The sequence below is a fragment of the Coccomyxa subellipsoidea genome, assembly GCF_000258705.1.
Source record: "Coccomyxa subellipsoidea C-169, whole genome shotgun sequence".
Taxonomy (NCBI): domain Eukaryota; kingdom Viridiplantae; phylum Chlorophyta; class Trebouxiophyceae; family Coccomyxaceae; genus Coccomyxa; species Coccomyxa subellipsoidea.
In genome coordinates this window covers 1,083,692-1,101,285 of record NW_005178039.1, presented here as the reverse complement: position 1 = coordinate 1,101,285, position 17,594 = coordinate 1,083,692, and the positions used below count along the sequence as shown (strand labels likewise).

Below are 17,594 nucleotides of genomic sequence, written 5' to 3'. Positions count from 1 at the left end.
GTTCTTGGCAAAGAGGGCAGTGTTGCCTGCAGGGAAGGAAATCATCACTTTCTGATGTCACCTTCGAGGCCAAGATGTACCTTATTTTGCAAGGGAAAGGTCGTCAGCTGCTCATGTGAAACAAATCTCCTTCCCTGATGCACAACTACTCCTGCATGTTTTGCTTCTTCAAGAATCTTCAAACTTTGGTTCAGAGTAGAAAACAACGATGTTCATACAGGTGCAGATGGTATTCCGGAAGTACACCGATACGGAACAGGCTTGGAACATTCTGGTGGAAATGGAAGCTTCATGGTGATGGACCTGCTTGGTCCCAGCCTCAAGAACATCTTCAAGTCATGCGGAAGAAAATTTGATCTGAAGACAGTCCTGATGCTGGCAGACCAGCTGGTACAAACTCCCCTCATTATCAGGTCTAATGGGACAATATCTAGCAAGCACTTTTTGCAGTGGCCCACGGAAAAATTGACAGCTGCTGCGCTCTCCTGCAGACACCACTGCATGGCATATCATGCCCTCTCAGAGTTGTTCAAGTTTCAGCGTGTGCAAGTTGGATTTCAACAAATACACATTTTTTTGCAGATCACATGCTTGGAATATGTGCACTCCAAAGGCTTCACTCACGGGAGTGTAAAGCCTGACAACTTTGTCATGGGGATTGGCGAGCAAGCAGACAAGGTACAGATGCTATTGACTATTTAAAGCAGCAGTCTTATATCCTTCCTGTTTGGTCGCTACGAGCCCAATGCTCATGCCTCTCCTTCAGTGAAATGCGAGGCTTTCTTTCAAGTTCAGCATGGCCTTGCAGGTCCACATCATTGACTTCTGCAGGGCCAAGGCCTGCTGGAACCCAAAATCAGGAGTTCATATTCCATACCGCGAGAATGTGACGCTCAAAAGTGCAATTAAATTCCTCAGCGTGAATGGGCACAAGGGAATTGAAAGATCAAGGCGGGACGATCTGGAGTCAGTCGGCTACATGCTTATGTACTTCTTGCGCGGCTCCCTCCCCTGGCTGGTGCAGTTCTAAGCTTCTCAAGACTTGACAGATTTTAAGATTGAAGCCTTGAGGAATGTCTATTACGTCTTCAAGCGCCGGGTCTGATCATTCCACTACATTGCAACGCAAGGCTTGAGAGGATATAACTATATATATATATATATATTACATTGACTGAAGACCAATTGTGCCTTGCAGGAAGATTACAGCGGCGCCACCGGCAAGGAAATGTTAAAGGGACTTCGTTCAAAAGTTCTAGCGACCTCCATCGACAGCGTGTGCAGGAACTATCCTAAACAGTTTGCAGATTACCTGAAATACTGCCGCTGTCTGGGATTTGATGAGCAGCCTGACTACGCCTACCTGCGCCAGATGTTTACAGATCTCTTCCAGTGCAAAGGTGAGTGGACGCATGCCTTTGATTTATAGCAAGCATGCCAATTGTTTGCTGGACAAGCTCCAGTGATAGCACAGATACATCTACATGAGAAAAGCCAATAGAAGCAATGTCATGCATGGCAATGCTGACTGCGAAGGTTTTCGTTTTGTTGCACTGTTCTGTCAGCATTTGAGTCTACACACAGAATGCCTTCCAGTATATTCAGACCACATAAAGTCTTGTTTTTGGATGCTGTTGCTGATGAGGTTGCGCTGTGCAGGGTTCCAGAGGAATGACAAATTCTGTTGGTCACCCAAGGAGGTAGGCCAGAAGCCCAGGGAGGGCGAACAGTCCCCAGTGTTAAGCTGAGTTTTAAGGAAATCGAGTTAAACGAGGCTTCCAAGTGAGCGAATGCATTCAATCAGAAATGACCTCTTCCTCAGGCTGAGGAGCACCATTGCCTAGCGTTCGCATGCCAAATTTGTCATTAAGGTTTGTTTCTTAAGAGCTTGCCATAGTAATACTGGTTGCACAACATGCACAAAGTCACATTTGGGTGGAACTTGTTAGGGGTGATGAAAGAGTTGTACTTTATTTACCCCTGAACTCGTGGAAGTGCTTTGAGGGGATGGTGCACTTGAAAGGAGGCTGGTGACGAGTCATGGATATATGGAGCTAGCTGTTCAGTGGATTAGGGGTTTAGGGTTGTGTGCAGCTTGAGCGAACGATGTACAATACTACCAAAGGTTGAAAGTTTTGGTTGCGCCAACTTTTCTAACACTGGGTGTAGACCGTCTGACCGTCTCTCGAGGAACTGTAGCTACAGCTGTGGGAACCGTGACGGTCTATCAGAAATTTTGACTCCACGTGGCACACACTTAGGTGTAGCAAAATTGGTTGCTCAGGCATATTTAAGTGGCGACATGGCATGACAGAGTTTCTCCTCTGAGCCCTCCTAGTCTCTCCTTGAGGTGGAGGACTGCTTGCTGCTGCGGCGTGCCTTGCATCACATGCAAAAGATGGGGGCCCGGAAGCTTCCACCCCTCGGGGGGACCGTCGACAAAGACACAAGTGAGCGCAGCACACAGAAACAAATTGGCAGAAGTGCCGTGATGCCGTAGACATACAAAAGACTTCTTCAATTTGCAGATCATTGATGGGATAGCGCATTGCGATCACCGTTTTCTCTCCTTACAATATCGCGGCCGACAAAATGATGAGTGCCAAGTCAGACACTGGCTGCAAGATTTCAAGGAAAATTGGAGAAGGATCATCCGGCGAAATTTATGAGGGTGCTATATTGCTTGTATAAAATTGCTTGTGAGAGTCTTTGATTTGACGCGAAAACTCTACGAAACTGATTCTAAAGCCATCAACTGTGTGCTAGGTGCTGACGAACAGACGGGCAAGGAAGTGGCAATCAAAATGGTGAAAGTAAATTAAATGTGAGAGCCTTGCTGTCCAAAATGGCCATTCAGAACTCCAAGGCAAAACTGACATCGTCACTGATGCCTGCAGGGAAGAGCATCATCAGTTTCTGATATCATCTATGAGGCCGAGCTCTATCAAATTTTGGAGGGGGAAGGTGAGAGGCTGATTCTGTCAATCAAGTAATATTCATCCATGCACAACATATCTTACATGTATTGCTTCATTGAGGCCAACAAAAGGTGGTCTGCGTACCTGTACAGATGCACATGGAATTCCTAAAGTATACAGATATGGACCAAGCTTTGCAGACCCTTGTGAACGTTGCCCCTACATGGTCATGGAATTGCTTGGGCCCAGCCTTGAAGATCTCTTCCAGTACTGCGGGAGAAAATTCAGTCTGAAGACAGTCCTGACGCTAGCAGACCAGCTGGTGCGGAGTTCCCTCATCATGTGCAGAAGAAGAGCTTGAAGCATATAAGAGTCATTAGTCTTCCAACTGGATAGCTGCTGCAGTCACATGCAGACGTTTATCAATAGAGCTGCATGCCCACTCAGAGTAGACCCTTGTCAGTGAAGGGAGGCACTTAACCCTGAAATTTATTTTTTTGCAGGTGTCACGCTTGGAGTATGTGCACTCCAAAGGCTTCATCCACCGGAGTGTGAAGCCCGAAAACTTTGTCATGGGAATTGGCAAGCATGTGAACCAGGTACAAAAGCTACAGAGGGCCAGTCCGTGACACACTGCTTTACAGTGATACCGAACCCATTGCTTGCCTGGCACTTCTCTTCATGCCTCCTCAGTAGTAGCACATGCTCAAGTGAAGGTGATGGGGTTTCCGCCAATGTCCTGTCTCTCAACGCTCAACAGTGTCTGTGCCCCTTTGCCCGAGCCAGGCCTGGTTTTACGCACCCCTGCTGTGCATGCTGTAATAGGGTGCCCCATGTAGAGGTCACCTGGACACTGACTGACAGAGGAATACACAAAACATCTTGTGTTGATCTGCGTGCCCCTGCAGGTCCACATCATTGACTTTGGCAAGGCCAGGGCGTATCGCGATCACAAATCAGGAGATCATATCCCATACCGGGAGAATGTGATTCTCAAAAGTGCATTTTTCTTCACCGGCATAAATGGGCACTTGGGAATTGAGAGGTCAAGGCGGGACGATCTGGAGTCACTTGGCAATATGCTCATGTACTTCTTGCGCGGCTCCCTCCCCTGGCAGGTGCGCCTTCAGGGGATTCTAGATCTAACGAGGGATTAGATATAGAACCTTTGGCACTTTCTACGCGTTTCTAACAGCCTATCCCATGCGTCTTCATCAAGCCAAAGGAGGAATTCAACACAGGTGGCGGTCTGGGGTTGACGATTACTGTGTCACGCAGGATTCTTACACCAGCCGAAGCACACAGGGGCTAGAGAGGCTGCGTAGAAAGATGCTAGCAACGAGCATTAACTCCCTGTGCAGCGGCTTCCCTAACAAGTTTGCAGAATACCTGAAGTACTGCCGCTGTCTGCGCTTCGATGAGCAGCCTGACTACGCCTACCTTCGCCAGATGTTCAGAGACCTCTTCCAGCGAGAAGGTGTGCGCTTGCTTGTACCTATTATAAAAACCTGATGATTTGCTCAGCAGATTCTGCTGGCATGCTCCAGTCATGGCTGATGGAGACTGGCATGCACTTTACCATTAATGTCAGGCCTGGCAAGCGCTTTTTCTCACCTCATAACCTCTGCCAGTAATGGAGAGTAGATTCTATGAAGTTCAAACGGTGTGAAGTACTCTGCGTTGGTGATCTTACCCAAATGGACTCTGCTGTCAAGCTGACAAGACTTGCTGTGCAGGGTTCCAGTGGGATGACAAGTTCTGCTGGACGCCCAAAAAGCAAGACCAGAAGCCCAGGGAGAGCGAAGACTCACTGGCGCTGGTGAAAGAAGGAAATCTTGCTGAAGCTGAGACGGAGTAAAGCAATACACTTGAGAGCCTAAAAGACTCACTCAGAGGGAACGCACTCCGTCAGTCTGAAGTGCGCACTGGCATGCATGAGTTAGAAGCATGCAGTTAGGTACTCTACTGTGCTCACTTTGTCCAGCCATTATGTCCCCATCATCCCATTTTCTGCCATTTGTACTTCAATCTGGTGCACTGCCCTGCAAAGCTTAAGGGGTTGTGTTGCACTTCTTGATAGGGACAACCATGCTTCCTCCCATAAACATGCAATGTGGCATTGCATGATCAGATCCTCATCAGCTTTTGAGCTATCTGTTCAGTGTTCTCTTGTAGTTACTTTACCAACCTGTACATTGCACTGTACAAAAGATGTGTTGGATTGTTGCTTGGACCCATCCTCAGAGGCATGTCCAAGCACACAGATCTAAGCAAGGCCTGTATCTGCACCCTGCCTTGTGAAATTAGATGCTTCCAAGCATAGCTGGTCCGATAAGTCGAGTCCAAAGGATTATGATTGTGGGTTCCAGTGGTGCCGTCATGATCAGGAGGCAGTAGGACGCAGATTTCGAATGAGCGCAGGTTGCGCAATTAGGATCTGACTTGTGGCAAGGCGCAAGTGAACAACGCTGTAACTTCATCCTTCCAGAGTCCCCGAAAATGTCTCAAGAGCTCCACAGCAATTGTGGCGTTCTCAAGCTGCAGCGGTCACCGGCACGGTGCCACGTATTCAAGGCGCCTGCGCAAGTAACATCGCACACATGAGTCCAGTACGAGTCACTTTTGCTGCGGCAATGTCCAGTGCAGTACAAGCAAATGTTGTCAAACATGGCTCACCTCCTGAATGCCTCGGCGTGAGCCTTGTAGCCAGGGACCTGCTCAGCGGAGGGGTGCGCCAAAAGCTGGGCTGTCAGAGCCCTCTTGGCCGCCTTCTTGAATGCCTCCTCACCAGGCTGCAGATGAATGCATGCAGTTTATCGCTGCCATCACTCTCTTGCTTTCGATGTGGCACAATCAAATGCAAGCATAATGGAACAGTGCGCAGCACACAAGCAGATCGCAAAATGTATCAAATCATAGCATGCAATTGGTAACCCCACCATCATATGGCACTCAGTGCAGCACATCAGAAAAACAAACATGGCAAAGCATGCGAAGGTAAGAGGATGTACCTGAGACAACGCAAGTCCGTCGCTGTCCAACATGGTGGCAACATACAGTGCACCCCAGGACGGCACTGCCTTCCCATCGACCTGCACCCAAGCAGCACAATCCCTTGCTGACCTCTGTTCTGATCCAGCAGCTTCAATGCATCTTTTCCTATTGTGGGTTCTTTGGCTGCTCTTCTGGGGATCTAAGAACGATGCATCTCTATCAGTCATTTGTCGATATGTCTTCTCATCCACAAAGTTATCTGCTGAACAGCGCTTCAAGGGGGAAGCAGCACCTCAAAGTGGCCATGCTCGCTGAGAGCGTTGATGAAGACAGGCAGCAGGCGGGGGTGCAGCTTCTGGACATCTTCCAGGATGACTACCCCCTGCGGGCAGCGCTGCAGGAAGCCGGCCAGCAGCTTCTGCACACCTCCCGGCGCATCTGCGTGCCCATGACTCGCCTGCCCGGCCTGCAAAACATGGATCCTGATATTGCTACCCCCACATGGCATTATGAACGTGCAATGAAGTTGGCACCAAGCAATCAATGTGCCATACTGCTAATTACATGAACTGCTGGACCACTCAGCAACCATGCTGTTCAGATGAAATTGGGGATACCATTGCTGCTCCGGCATTGTGTCACCAAAATTTGTGGCGTGATTGGCACAACACAAGTTGGTGTGCCAGAGTGCAAATGCTATCGCCATGCTGGATTAAGCTGTGCAAGTGCCATAGGTAAGTACCTTAAAGCTGAGGAGGCAGCTGCGGCAGCTGCTGGGCAGCGCCTTCTCAAGTGCCACAGCGGCTGCAGCGTTGGCTGCCTCGCTCCTGCCCACCAACAGCACACCAGCGCCCTGTGCACCAGACACATTCTTGCTTTTCATTCACAGCAGAACAGTCATTCTCTGCCTGTGCCCAACACGGGGAAAACATTGTACAGCATAGCGGACGAGGAATTCTTCTAGTGCAAAGTAGTTTGGCACAAGAGAAGAGCTGGGCTCATGCCCATCAGGCACCTTGTGAGGGTCTTCCTTGTGGCCCAGCCAGATGTCCTGCAGCGAGGCCCGCAGCCCCTCGTACACGGGCTCGTGCGAGACTATGGCTACCAGAGCTCCGGCGTCAAGCTGCGCTGCGCATCCCTTGACTTGCTCCACTTTCTCCTCTGGCTTGAACATCTGCACCACCGCAGCAGGTGTTACCCAGGTCTTTTGCAGCACATGTGAATGCCGCACCAGATGTATGCCTTGCAGACATTTAGCTTACAGTGTAAGCCTTACACGACCTAAGATATTGTCCTCAGTGCATGCGGATCTGCAGCCCTGCATGGTATAGACGTTCAATGAAGACTTGAAAATACACCACTCCAAATTCGTGAGTGTGCGTGTTGGGGTCACACCTTCTGCGCCCGTCTCCACAGGTTGTGCACACCATACCTCAACCTGAGCGTCGTCTCGGCCAAAAGATTCCTGCAGATGACATAAGCCTGGTCAGATTGATCCGCACAGCGCCAGTGAAAGAGGATCTGACCAGACGCACTGAGTCACGAGGGCTTGCTCAATGATAATTGCAATTATTCGTTGGGAGATCAATGCCGTCTCTGCGCACCTCTGGCTTTGGGCGTGCTTCTGCAGGGTGCCCTGCCATGCCTTTGCTTTCAGCACCAGGGGTCCGCGAACATAGGCCTCCAAATCCGAAGCCTGAGCCCTTAGGTGCCCCTCAACCTTGTGGAGGTTCTCTTTCAAGAGTGGCTGCCATGCATCCCTGTAAGTGACTGCGAGCGCAGTCCCTGTCGCCAGAGCCAGTATTAGAAGGATCCACTTCCAGCTTATGGCAGAGGGCTCTTGTTGTTGTGGAGATGGCCGCGCAACAGCCTGCACAAAAGTGAACAGAAGCCTGTTGACACAATGGGGCAACTCTGGATGGAGTAGGATTTTGCAGACACTCCTGGGTATGTTGGTGCCCGCTACATAAGGTAGCTCTTATTTGTGATTCCGGCCTGATGGGTAGGCACCTGAGACCTCGGCTTCCTTGGTGATCTTCTCAACTGGTCGGGTGCTGGCACTTCTGCAACGTCGTCCTCGGGCAATGGAATGGATGCAGCGTTCTGAAGGTCATCAACCTCCTCTTCATCCAACTCAACTACAGGCTCAACTTCCTGCAGACAGAACTGTAATGTTTGTAAGGATACATAAGCACATAGAACTGCTGCCTGTCCTTGCAAAGTCAAAGCGCTGCGCCAAGGTAGGAGATGGCCAAAAGGCCATGTGAAACTATCCCAGCCGCACCTTTATAGTCGCAGGTTTCTGTTGCCGTGAAACCTTTCGGCCCGGCGACTGTTCTGTCACTGAATCTGCAGGTTTTGCTGCTGCAGCTTTCTTCTCATTCAATACTTTGTTGGGCCCTTTCTTCGTTTCTTTTTGTTCTTCTTCTGCCGGTGCCTTGGCAGATGCTGCTGCGAATTTCTTGGGGGTATAGCTATCAACAACCTCGCCAGTCTGCTTGCCATTCCTGTGAAGCAAACATGTAATTATCGACTGACTGGATGTTGCCATCCGCTAATGATATTGGTTTTACAGCCCATGCTCAACAGCCACCATGATTGTACAGGAAAATAAACTATTTTAGGTATAATTTTTGAGGGTCCCATGCATCTGAAATTCTGACTGGGACGAAAATGCTCACTCGGTCCCGCGGCTCCGCATGCTCCTTGTTGACACCATGCTTCTGAGCGCGTGTCACGCTTCAAACCTCTTCTTGTTGATGCACCTTATATATCAAATTGAAGCGAAACCTGTTTGTGCAGTAACACGAGCGAGCTGAGCTCCTGGACAAACGAGCACGTTTCAAACGGTCAGAAGGTGTAGTAACCGGTGACTGATAGCTGGATCTGGCTTCGAGCTCCTGGGCCAGAGGCTCTGGCTGAGGCAGAGATTGCGGCGTGCAAATCGCTTTTGTTTGGAATGTGACATTTACTTCAGTTCTGGAGCATTTACTCCGCCTCGAACAGTGGGCTATTTCTTTCGAGCCTTGGGCCATCATGCTCGGAAAGCCGCATGCCCCTCCCGCACAATCGGTGCCCTGCAGTGCGGTGAACAATCTGCTTCTTAGATTAAATCATCCCTTCAGACCCTTCCAGGCAGCATCTCGCCGTTCGGCAAATGTCAGATCGCAAAGGAGCAGAAAAGTAGCAAGTCTCTCAAAAGGTCTGTTGGTCATAAAAAACTCCCCCTTCCAGTTTTTATGATCTCATTAAAAAATTTATATGCACTAAAGAAGCGCTGTGTCTGCAGAGTTGCCTCAGCAGCTGCTACAAAGACGAGTCAAGTGCAGGTCTATCAGCGGAAATGGAGCACAGGAGGTGTGTCAAATATCTGCGTTAAGTGCTTCGCGGTATCTTTGAATATCAAAGATCTATTTCGCGTGACATCTGCCCTGCAGGACTATTTGGTGGAACCTGGAACTGTCAGCTTCATACTGTTGGCTGGGGGAGTTGGGAAAAGGATGGGGGTGCGTGCCGCACCAAAATTTCATTCCAGGATGCTGTAATGTATAGCCAATAGCTGTCGAGCTGAAAGTGACCAGATCTGTTTCTGTAGCCCTGCCCTGTACAAAGTGAAATTTTCCTTGCTCCAGGCAAGCATTCCAAAGCAGTATTTGGAGCTTCTCGGCCAACCCATTGCCATGTACAGCTTGCAAACGATGTCATCCATGCCAGAGATTGGGGAAGTTGTCATCGTCTGCGACCCCTCGTACCGGGTAGGTCATGCATTCCAAGCTGCATGATTGCCTCTGTTCATGGCCCCTTTGAGGCATGCAATATGGAATTTATGTGCCAGTCAGTCTGAGATGTCTATTTCGCATGCATGCCGCAGGAGCTTTTTCAGGGTTACTATGACAGGCTGCCTGTCAAGCCACTTCTAGTCTTTGCTGAGCCCGGCAAGGAGAGGCAAGACAGCGTCTACAATGGCTTTGCGGTGGGCTTCTACAAAGTTGCATCTGATATTGGCCTCTGCGGTTGACAGCGCAATGAAGACTAATAGCAAGCTGACATGCATGGAAATTAGCATGCTGAAGGAATGAAGCCATAAACTTTAATGTTGGTTGTGCAGGCTTCAAACCCGGACTCAGTCCTAGTTGCCATACACGATTCAGCCCGGCCCCTTGTCACAGTACAGGATGTGAGACGATGCCTGAAAGATGGTCTGGAGGTGCGGAGCTGGACACAAGAGCAGCTCTGTACACAGCATGACATTGACAAACTTCATCAACTCCACCCTGAGCAGGGTGTTTGCTGGGGTTATGCATTATGGGGGTGTGCTGGAGCTGAGATGTTTGGGCATCCATTCAGGTGGGTGCTGCAGTGCTGGGAGTGCCGGTGAAGCCCACAATAAAAGAGGTGGACAGTGACAGGAATGTGGTGAAGACACTCGCTCGTGCTGCATTGTGGGAAGTGCAGACTCCCCAGGTACTGCAAATGCCATTTTTTCCTTCATGATATGGGCCAAAAAAAATGTATTCCCACCCCCCACAGTTTGCACATGCAATGCTCCTGCTGTGGAGGAGGTGCTCAAAGGCAGTGCATGAGGCGCTGAGTGTGTGTGCAGGTTATCAGACCCGCTTTGCTGAAGGAAGGTTTTGAGCTGGTCAGAGAGAAAAGTCTGGAGGTGACAGACGATGTGTCCATCATTGAGGCACTTGGCAGGCCGGTGCGGGTCACTCAGGGGTCTTACACAAACATCAAGGTCACCACTCCTGATGACATGTCTGTTGCAGAGCGCTTCCTTAGCGAGAATGAAGCAGCTATTGTCGAGGTGAACGCATAGCAGTACTGAATGTGGCTGGCACTTGACGCCCTGAGAGTGCAGCATTAATGAGGTCTGCGCAGGACTTGTTTCAAATATTGTGCTGACCTGTAGAGTCTCTTGTTTTATACGCTGAACAGAAATACCGTGATTTCAGCTGTTGTAACGTTAAGAGTGGCATTTGGTGAGCATGCAGTTGCCAGTGGCAGGCTGACTTTGCCAGTCTAAGGGTGAATTTAATTTTCACAACCATCAAGAGTGGAAGAATTTGATATGCGATCTGGTGCCGGCACCGGCCGAAGCGCCGCTTGCAATCAAATCAACACGTGACGTCACGTTTACGCGACACTTTACACCTTGTAGAGCGCAAATTTCATTTGCATGCACACTACGGACTGCAATCGACGGAGAGTCACACCAATGGATAAGAACCAGGATCAACACACCAAGAATTTCTGGTAAGGAAGGAAGGAAGGAAGGAAGATTACATCACTCCAGCCGCCTAGGGCTGATTGGATGAACTGGCAGCATCCAAATAATCAAAACAATCCATCACAAAATGTGCAACACCAACAATGTCCAACTGCCACATGAATTGCTGCATCGTCACAATGGCTGCACCAAACAGCCCAGGATATCTGTCCCGAACAGATTGCAAGGCAGGGCACTCAAACACAAGGTGGCGCTCATCCCCAATAACCTGCTGGGCACAACGCATGCACAAACGCTGGGGCCGGGGAATCCTTGCCCAGCGGCCCGAGACATTGGGCAGACTATGACAACCCATCCTGAACTTCTGGTAAAGAAGCACTGCATGCCAACATGCCATGCAGCTGCCAAAACAAGCAGCAGAGCACTCATGCCACATGATGTGGCCGATCAAGAGCAAGTTGATCTGGCAATAGAATTACACCCACCACGTTATCTTGGAGAACAACAGTACGAAGTGAAAATAAAACAAATAGAAAGCTTAAGGCACCCTCATCTTCCGCGCTCGTCTCCTGCAATGGCTACTTGTCAGATAGCTAGGCAAATCTTGCCTTCAGCACCCTGCTCGAAGCCCTTTCAGGCCAGGTGTATAATGAGCAGCATGAAGACATCGAACAGCTGTACAAATAAGCCTCAGATGCTTGCAGATCGTAGCTCGTTGCAGAACAGGCGCAGACGCAGTGTACAGATGAGAGCCCAAGAGGGTGACAAGACAGAGGTAGGTGCTCGCAATTCAGACAGCAGAACAGCTTTTGTCCTACTCACGAAAACCTTTTTTTACTTGTGAACACTATGATGGTTGGCAGCACAAGGTTGACAGTTCAACTCTGGCTAGTCCGTGGAAGAATTATGTAGGAGGAGGTTCAATGTCGACCTTGAAAGCGGCTTTCGAAAAAATTTGGCGGCCTTCGAAAAAATTCAACGTGCTGGTGCAGGTGGTAAATGAAGATAAGCCTGTGGATGAACAGCCAAAGCCAGGTGCCTGCCAGTTTCCTGAGGAAAGTGCATCAGAAATGGCTACATATAATGTCTAATGCATCAAATTACTCAAGCTCAGGTGCTGTGCAGTGAGCTCAACCCCCAAGGCTGAGAAGGGACAGACAACAGCAATTGTGACAGGAGCCATATCCATCATTTTCGGGGTGCGTCGCTCATGTGCAGAATGCTGATCTGCAGGAGAGTCTGGACATTTCCTGTTTGACGCAGAGGGGTTTGATTGAGTCTAAATATCACACTCTCATGGTGCAGGTGCTTTACCTCTTGCTTGTTCAGCTACTAGATTCACGTGGGAACCAGTTGCTGCCTCCACCGCCGGAGGCATTTGGGCCGTAGACGGTGAATCCTGGAATGCTGCTGCTGGTTTTTTGCCTTGACTCCATTTGTGGCTCGGGTGCACCTGCTGCACTGGGAATAGCAGGTGCCGTTGCGTTGAGAGATGACATTGTGAGTGGCCTGACCGGGAGGGCAAGTTTAGGTATTGGTAGTACCGCAAGACCCCAGACAGTGACTGTCTGGCGGCCGGGGGCTGCACTGTGCTGGCAAGCTTTTCCAATTGGAGTCAATACTTGGCACAGCATTTCGTTCAGCACAGCAAGATGATTGGCTGGGATGAACGTGCCCCCCAAGCCTGCAAGCTGCAGCTGATCTCTGGAAGGCTCCAATTTGGCATGGCCGTGGCCACTGGCACAGATGCGTTGCAGCACTGGTTCCATATGGTGCACCAGCCATGTGGAAATCCATCCATTGAAAGCGCTCTGGCCTATGTAAGAAGGCTGTCATGACCCTTATCTCATGATCCCCAGCCATTTTTCTTCTCTGAAATCGCACTCGACCACACCATCATGCACCCCTTCAGCGGTTACAAGCTTTCTGCACATAATATAGTAAGTCAGGACAAGTCATCCGATTTGGTCAGGGAAAGTCAAGGGAGCCGTGCTGACGTCCTCTCCGAGAATTTAATCTTGTTGTTCCATACAACTGTGCATTCAAAGGCTGCAAGTCCGGGGAAACAGGTAGTCTTGTCGAAATCGCTTATCACTTGGCCGGCATCTCGAAGCTCGAAGGTCCTGATTAGTCGAAGTGAGACCAAGAGAGCAATGACATCTCAATTTGCGATCATAAAAGCCATTTTAACCATTTCAATGAGGCTTGACCGCCGCTGACGGATACAGTCGTTCCCGATGGGCAGACATGCAGCAAACCTGAGCAGGCACAGGAATGGGCGCCTATTAGCGCACGCTGAATTTGGGGCTTCGAAGGCGCAAAAATACAGCAAAATAATCACTTTTGTAGCAGCGCTTCTCGTCTTGGTCCAATCGGATGGGGCAGCAGGAACACCATCCTGCACCCTGGAGACCAGGGCCCTCCCAGCAACCGGCGACCTATACACAGATTCCCTGGACTCCGGCTGCCAATTGCAGATGGTCCTCTCACCGGGAGCAGACTGCAACGAGACGACTTTCCTCCACGTTGAAATCTGGGACCTCCGTCAGCTGCTCAACACACAGGAAGCCCTGCAGGCAGACAGCAGCCGAGCAGACCCCCTGCTAGGGATGGCGCAGGGCAGCGTGCCAAATGCCACCTTCACATCCAGCGATGTGTGGGACGTGCTACCAGCGCATGCAGTCTTTGACACAAAGGGGTATGAGCTGATGCGCCCCTACATGCACGTCCAGTCAGCCTACGCTGGCGCCATTCCCAATGGCTCTTGGTACATCAGCCTGCAGAACCTCGACTCCTGGACCAGTGGTCCACTGGACTTCCAGATCAGAGCCACATGCACCCAGCAGCCGCAGTGCCCTGCACCGGTACTGAACACAGCAGATGGCACGCCGCGGGTTTGCTCAGAAGCAGGGCAGTGCAGCAGCGACGGCAGGTGCAGCTGTGAGGAGGGAAAGGGGGATGTGGGGTGCAGTGCAAGGACTCCGGTGCTGGGCTGGGGAGTGGAGGAGGCTCACAGTCTGGCGAGCGCTGACTGGATGTACTGGGAGCTCCAGTTGGAGGAGGATGCTGCAGCCATTCTGGTGGAGCTCACCAGAAGTGCTGGGGACCCTGTTCTCTTCCTGAAGGCCCAGCTCGAAGGATTCCAGGTGTGTGATTATTCATCACACCAACACCATCACTGGACCCAGAAATTTCCGTTGACCTGAGAATACATCACATGACCTGAGAGACAGGGATGCTGAAATGAACCTGGCTTGGGGTCAATGCTCTGGCCCACGTACAAGGGCTTCTGTGATGTGTGCATCCATGCAATGCATATACTGTCTCCATTGTTAATTGCAACTTGCAAGCGACCAGGGTGCTAATGGTGTTTTGTGGCTGCAGGCAGGGGCGGTGCCAGTGGTGCAGGACTATCAGGACTTTGCTGATGTGAACAGCTTCCAGGACCGGGTGGATCTGCACCACATAGTGTTGTCGGATGTACAAGCCGGGACATATTATGTCGCTGTCTACAACAACGATGCCTACTTCAAGGTGAGCAGCAGAATCAGGGAAGCAATTGGGAGGATCTCTGCAGCAATTTTGTTTTTAATCTGGTATCAGCGTCGTTGTGTTCAAGTGTTGCTTGACTTACCTCGTCCGTAAAGACTGGAAAACGTGTAGATTATATTGTCACCATTACCTTTGTGCATGCAAAGCCTGCCAATAGTGAATGTGGTCTATGTCATTCACTGATCATTCCTGATTTGTCCTGCAGGAGACAGCACATTTCAGGATACAGGCGCATGTGCAGCTTGCCGGCGAGAAGCCTGTGTGCCAGTTCGACTGTAACGGACATGGACAGTGCTCAACTCCAGGCATCTGCAGCTGCAGCAATGGCTGGGCCGGTGACGCCTGTGAGGTGCGCAGTCAGCCAAACTCTGCTGCAATCGCTCCGGATACTCTTTTACAATGGAAAGACCTGTCTGATGCCACAGTTCTGCTTGTGATTGCTGACTAGTGCCCCAGGATTTGAAGGAATGATGAATGTCTTTAAATTTCCATTTTTTGCATTGCAGTCAAATACTTGCCTGCCTTGCCCAATCCTGCTCACATCGGGAAAATTCTGGCGCATTTTGTCCCAATGCGCCAGAATGGTGAAGAAATGAAGGACTTGAACTCATCTGCCTGCGCAACCAATGCAGGGCAAATTGAACACACTATTGGTGGAGAGGCCACGGTCGATGAGAGGCTACCTGCAGCCGGGGCAGTGGCACTACTACAGGATGGTGCTTGATCCCACTGATGCAAGCTGGATGGTGCGTGCCCAATGAACACCTTTCAATCCTGTGGCCACTCGCTGACAGTGCTCCTGTCTGAGTTCAATTTGGAAGTGTGCATAAGCTTGCATGCATGCATCGGGCTTGTGCATTTGTGAGCGTTGGTGGAAATATGCAAGGCTGCGTCTGCGGTTCTTTGCAGTAATCAGTTTGTGTGTGCAGGGAGGCTTGCTGGTGGACTTTGAGAATGATGGGGGCCACTCTGTTCTGCTCATGAAAGCAGGCTCCCTGCCAACACTCAATGATGCCGACTTCACATTCCGCTCAAAGGAGCTTGTGAAGGGAGATCAGGTGACACAACCAATACCAACATCACGTCTTTATCTGAACATACTGAAATTCCCTCATGCATAAGAATGGCAGACAAGCAAGTGTTGGGAATGACTGACAATGATTTCTGGCCTTGCAGCTCTTTCTTGTCAAGCCACAAAATCTGCAGCCGGCCACCTACTTTGTTGCAGTCTTCAACGAGAATTACTACCTGCACCAGCCCTACAATTATCGCTTGCAGGCACGTTATCTCCTCCTCCATTTCATTGTGCAGTTGTTGGCCTGCAAAAGTCTGGCACCCCACGCAAATTTGTCAGTCTCTTACTTTTGCATCTGCTGCAGATCTCGCCGCCGAATTCCCCGAAGCTCAGCCTCAGCCCCTACCTGAGCATTGTCCTTGGGGTCACTCTGTCTGTGGTCTTCTGCTTGGCAGCTGGCCTCTGCAGGCGCTACTCCCACCTGACAGCCCCTCAGGCACGCACACAACCCAAACTGTCTGAGCTGCTTGTAAAGCTTGGAGACAAACTAGGGTCTTTCACTTGCTTTGAAAAGGGAATATCTGGCTACAAGACAGGCGTCTGTCACTCGGTTGAAAGAATTTGAAATAATACGTTCTGATTAATTTCATGCATCTTTGCCCCGGCTGGCGGGGGGCGGTGTAGATTCTGAGCACTGCGCAGACGATTAATTGGGTCTTGTTTGGATCTGGAGAGTCCATCGAGGGCTAGGCTGTGTGGCAGCCTTATTCTGCAGCTTGTCTGCAGACGCACCTTGTCTCTTGGCAGAACAGCGTGTAAATCCAATTCCAATAATAATAATAATAATAGCTCATGTGTGCTTTGCCATCAGGCGCCAGTGCAGTCCAGCCCAGCAGCGGCTGTGAGTCCAGGCATTGACAGTGCCGTGGTGCAGACATTCCCCACCTATCTCTACAAGGCAACAGCAGCGCCTGACTTAGAACAGGGCGATGTCGCCCAGCAGAGGTGACTTCCATGCATGCATGCCCTGCTTTTGAGCCCCCGTAACATGTCTTCCTCTTAAACATCCGCAGCATACCCTGTAGCATGCATAGCATGTCATTGAAATGAGGCCATCCCATACAATATAGCATTAATGCTCCTGGCTTGCAATGGAATTGTGGGAAAATGGGCTGAGAAAGGCTGGATGTGGGCTCACTCTGTTGATATTGATGAGCAGGCATGAGGAGGCATGCAGTGTGTGCTTGGGCGAGTACGAAGTGAATGAGAGGGTGAAGCGGTTGCCACCCTGCGGCCACGAGTTCCATGAGGCATGCATTGACCTGTGGCTGACCAACCACGTCACATGCCCCATGTGCAGATGCTCCCTTCTGCCCCCACAGGTGCGTCCAGTGCTGCACTAATACTTAAGCTGTTTTGTTTTTTTTATTCCACGCTGTTCCTGCCAAGAGGCAAGTTGCAACCTGCAGACAAGCTGCATGCAAAGGCTTATCCTAGCCATTGCTGGACTCGCCAGATCCAAGCAAGATCCAACCAACGGTGGGCACGGTGCTCAGTATTTTTACCGCCCCTCGCCAGCCGGGGCCAAAGCTCTACTACATACTGGTAAATGCCACTGAACATGTTGCCATCGTCAACCTTCATCAACAATCTCTGAATCAGAATCCAGGAGCAAATGCAGAGCCGTGCGTGACAAGACTGAGATGCCCTGCTTGCAGGCGGATGCAACACCCTCCGAACCATCAGCGCCTGATGGCGATCAGACAGTCTTACCGTCTGACGGCGAAACTGCCAACGTGAGTCACAATGAGTCATCTCTGGACGGCGTTGCAACCCCGTTGCAATCATGGGAGGCTCCAAGTCTGGCGCAGGCCAGGCAGCT

At 50.4% G+C, this 17,594-nt stretch overlaps 4 protein-coding genes across 4 annotated transcripts; 3 read left to right on the top strand and 1 right to left on the bottom strand.

Annotated features, from left to right (window-relative positions):
• Nucleotides 1-26: 26 nt before the first annotated feature.
• On the top strand, nucleotides 27-4,776 carry COCSUDRAFT_13495 (casein kinase I; the record flags this gene model as incomplete). Its single annotated transcript, XM_005649650.1, has 6 exons — nucleotides 27-99; nucleotides 227-390; nucleotides 3,422-3,517; nucleotides 3,827-4,036; nucleotides 4,197-4,395; nucleotides 4,655-4,776. Coding segments are annotated over 6 exons (864 nt in total), but the record flags the coding sequence as incomplete, so codon positions are not given.
• Nucleotides 4,777-5,465: 689 nt separating this feature from the next.
• On the bottom strand, nucleotides 5,466-7,555 carry COCSUDRAFT_40488 (hypothetical protein; the record flags this gene model as incomplete). Its single annotated transcript, XM_005649649.1, has 8 exons — nucleotides 5,466-5,496; nucleotides 5,595-5,710; nucleotides 5,930-6,010; nucleotides 6,205-6,369; nucleotides 6,655-6,765; nucleotides 6,928-7,086; nucleotides 7,308-7,394; nucleotides 7,517-7,555. 8 exons carry the CDS (start codon nucleotides 7,553-7,555, stop codon nucleotides 5,466-5,468), a joined length of 789 nt encoding a protein of 262 aa, XP_005649706.1.
• A 1,393-nt stretch (nucleotides 7,556-8,948) lies between these two features.
• On the top strand, nucleotides 8,949-10,734 carry COCSUDRAFT_35670 (2-C-methyl-D-erythritol 4-phosphate cy; the record flags this gene model as incomplete). The annotated part of the gene is made up of 7 exons (XM_005649648.1): nucleotides 8,949-8,999; nucleotides 9,350-9,418; nucleotides 9,545-9,667; nucleotides 9,784-9,885; nucleotides 10,021-10,119; nucleotides 10,260-10,376; nucleotides 10,516-10,734. 7 exons carry the CDS (start codon nucleotides 8,949-8,951, stop codon nucleotides 10,732-10,734), a joined length of 780 nt encoding a protein of 259 aa, XP_005649705.1.
• A 6,189-nt stretch (nucleotides 10,735-16,923) lies between these two features.
• On the top strand, nucleotides 16,924-17,115 carry COCSUDRAFT_83622 (hypothetical protein; the record flags this gene model as incomplete). The annotated part of the gene is made up of 1 exon (XM_005650102.1): nucleotides 16,924-17,115. The coding sequence occupies one exon, from the start codon at nucleotides 16,924-16,926 to the stop codon at nucleotides 17,113-17,115; it is 192 nt and encodes a 63-aa protein (XP_005650159.1).
• Between the last annotated feature and the right edge of the window lie 479 nt (nucleotides 17,116-17,594).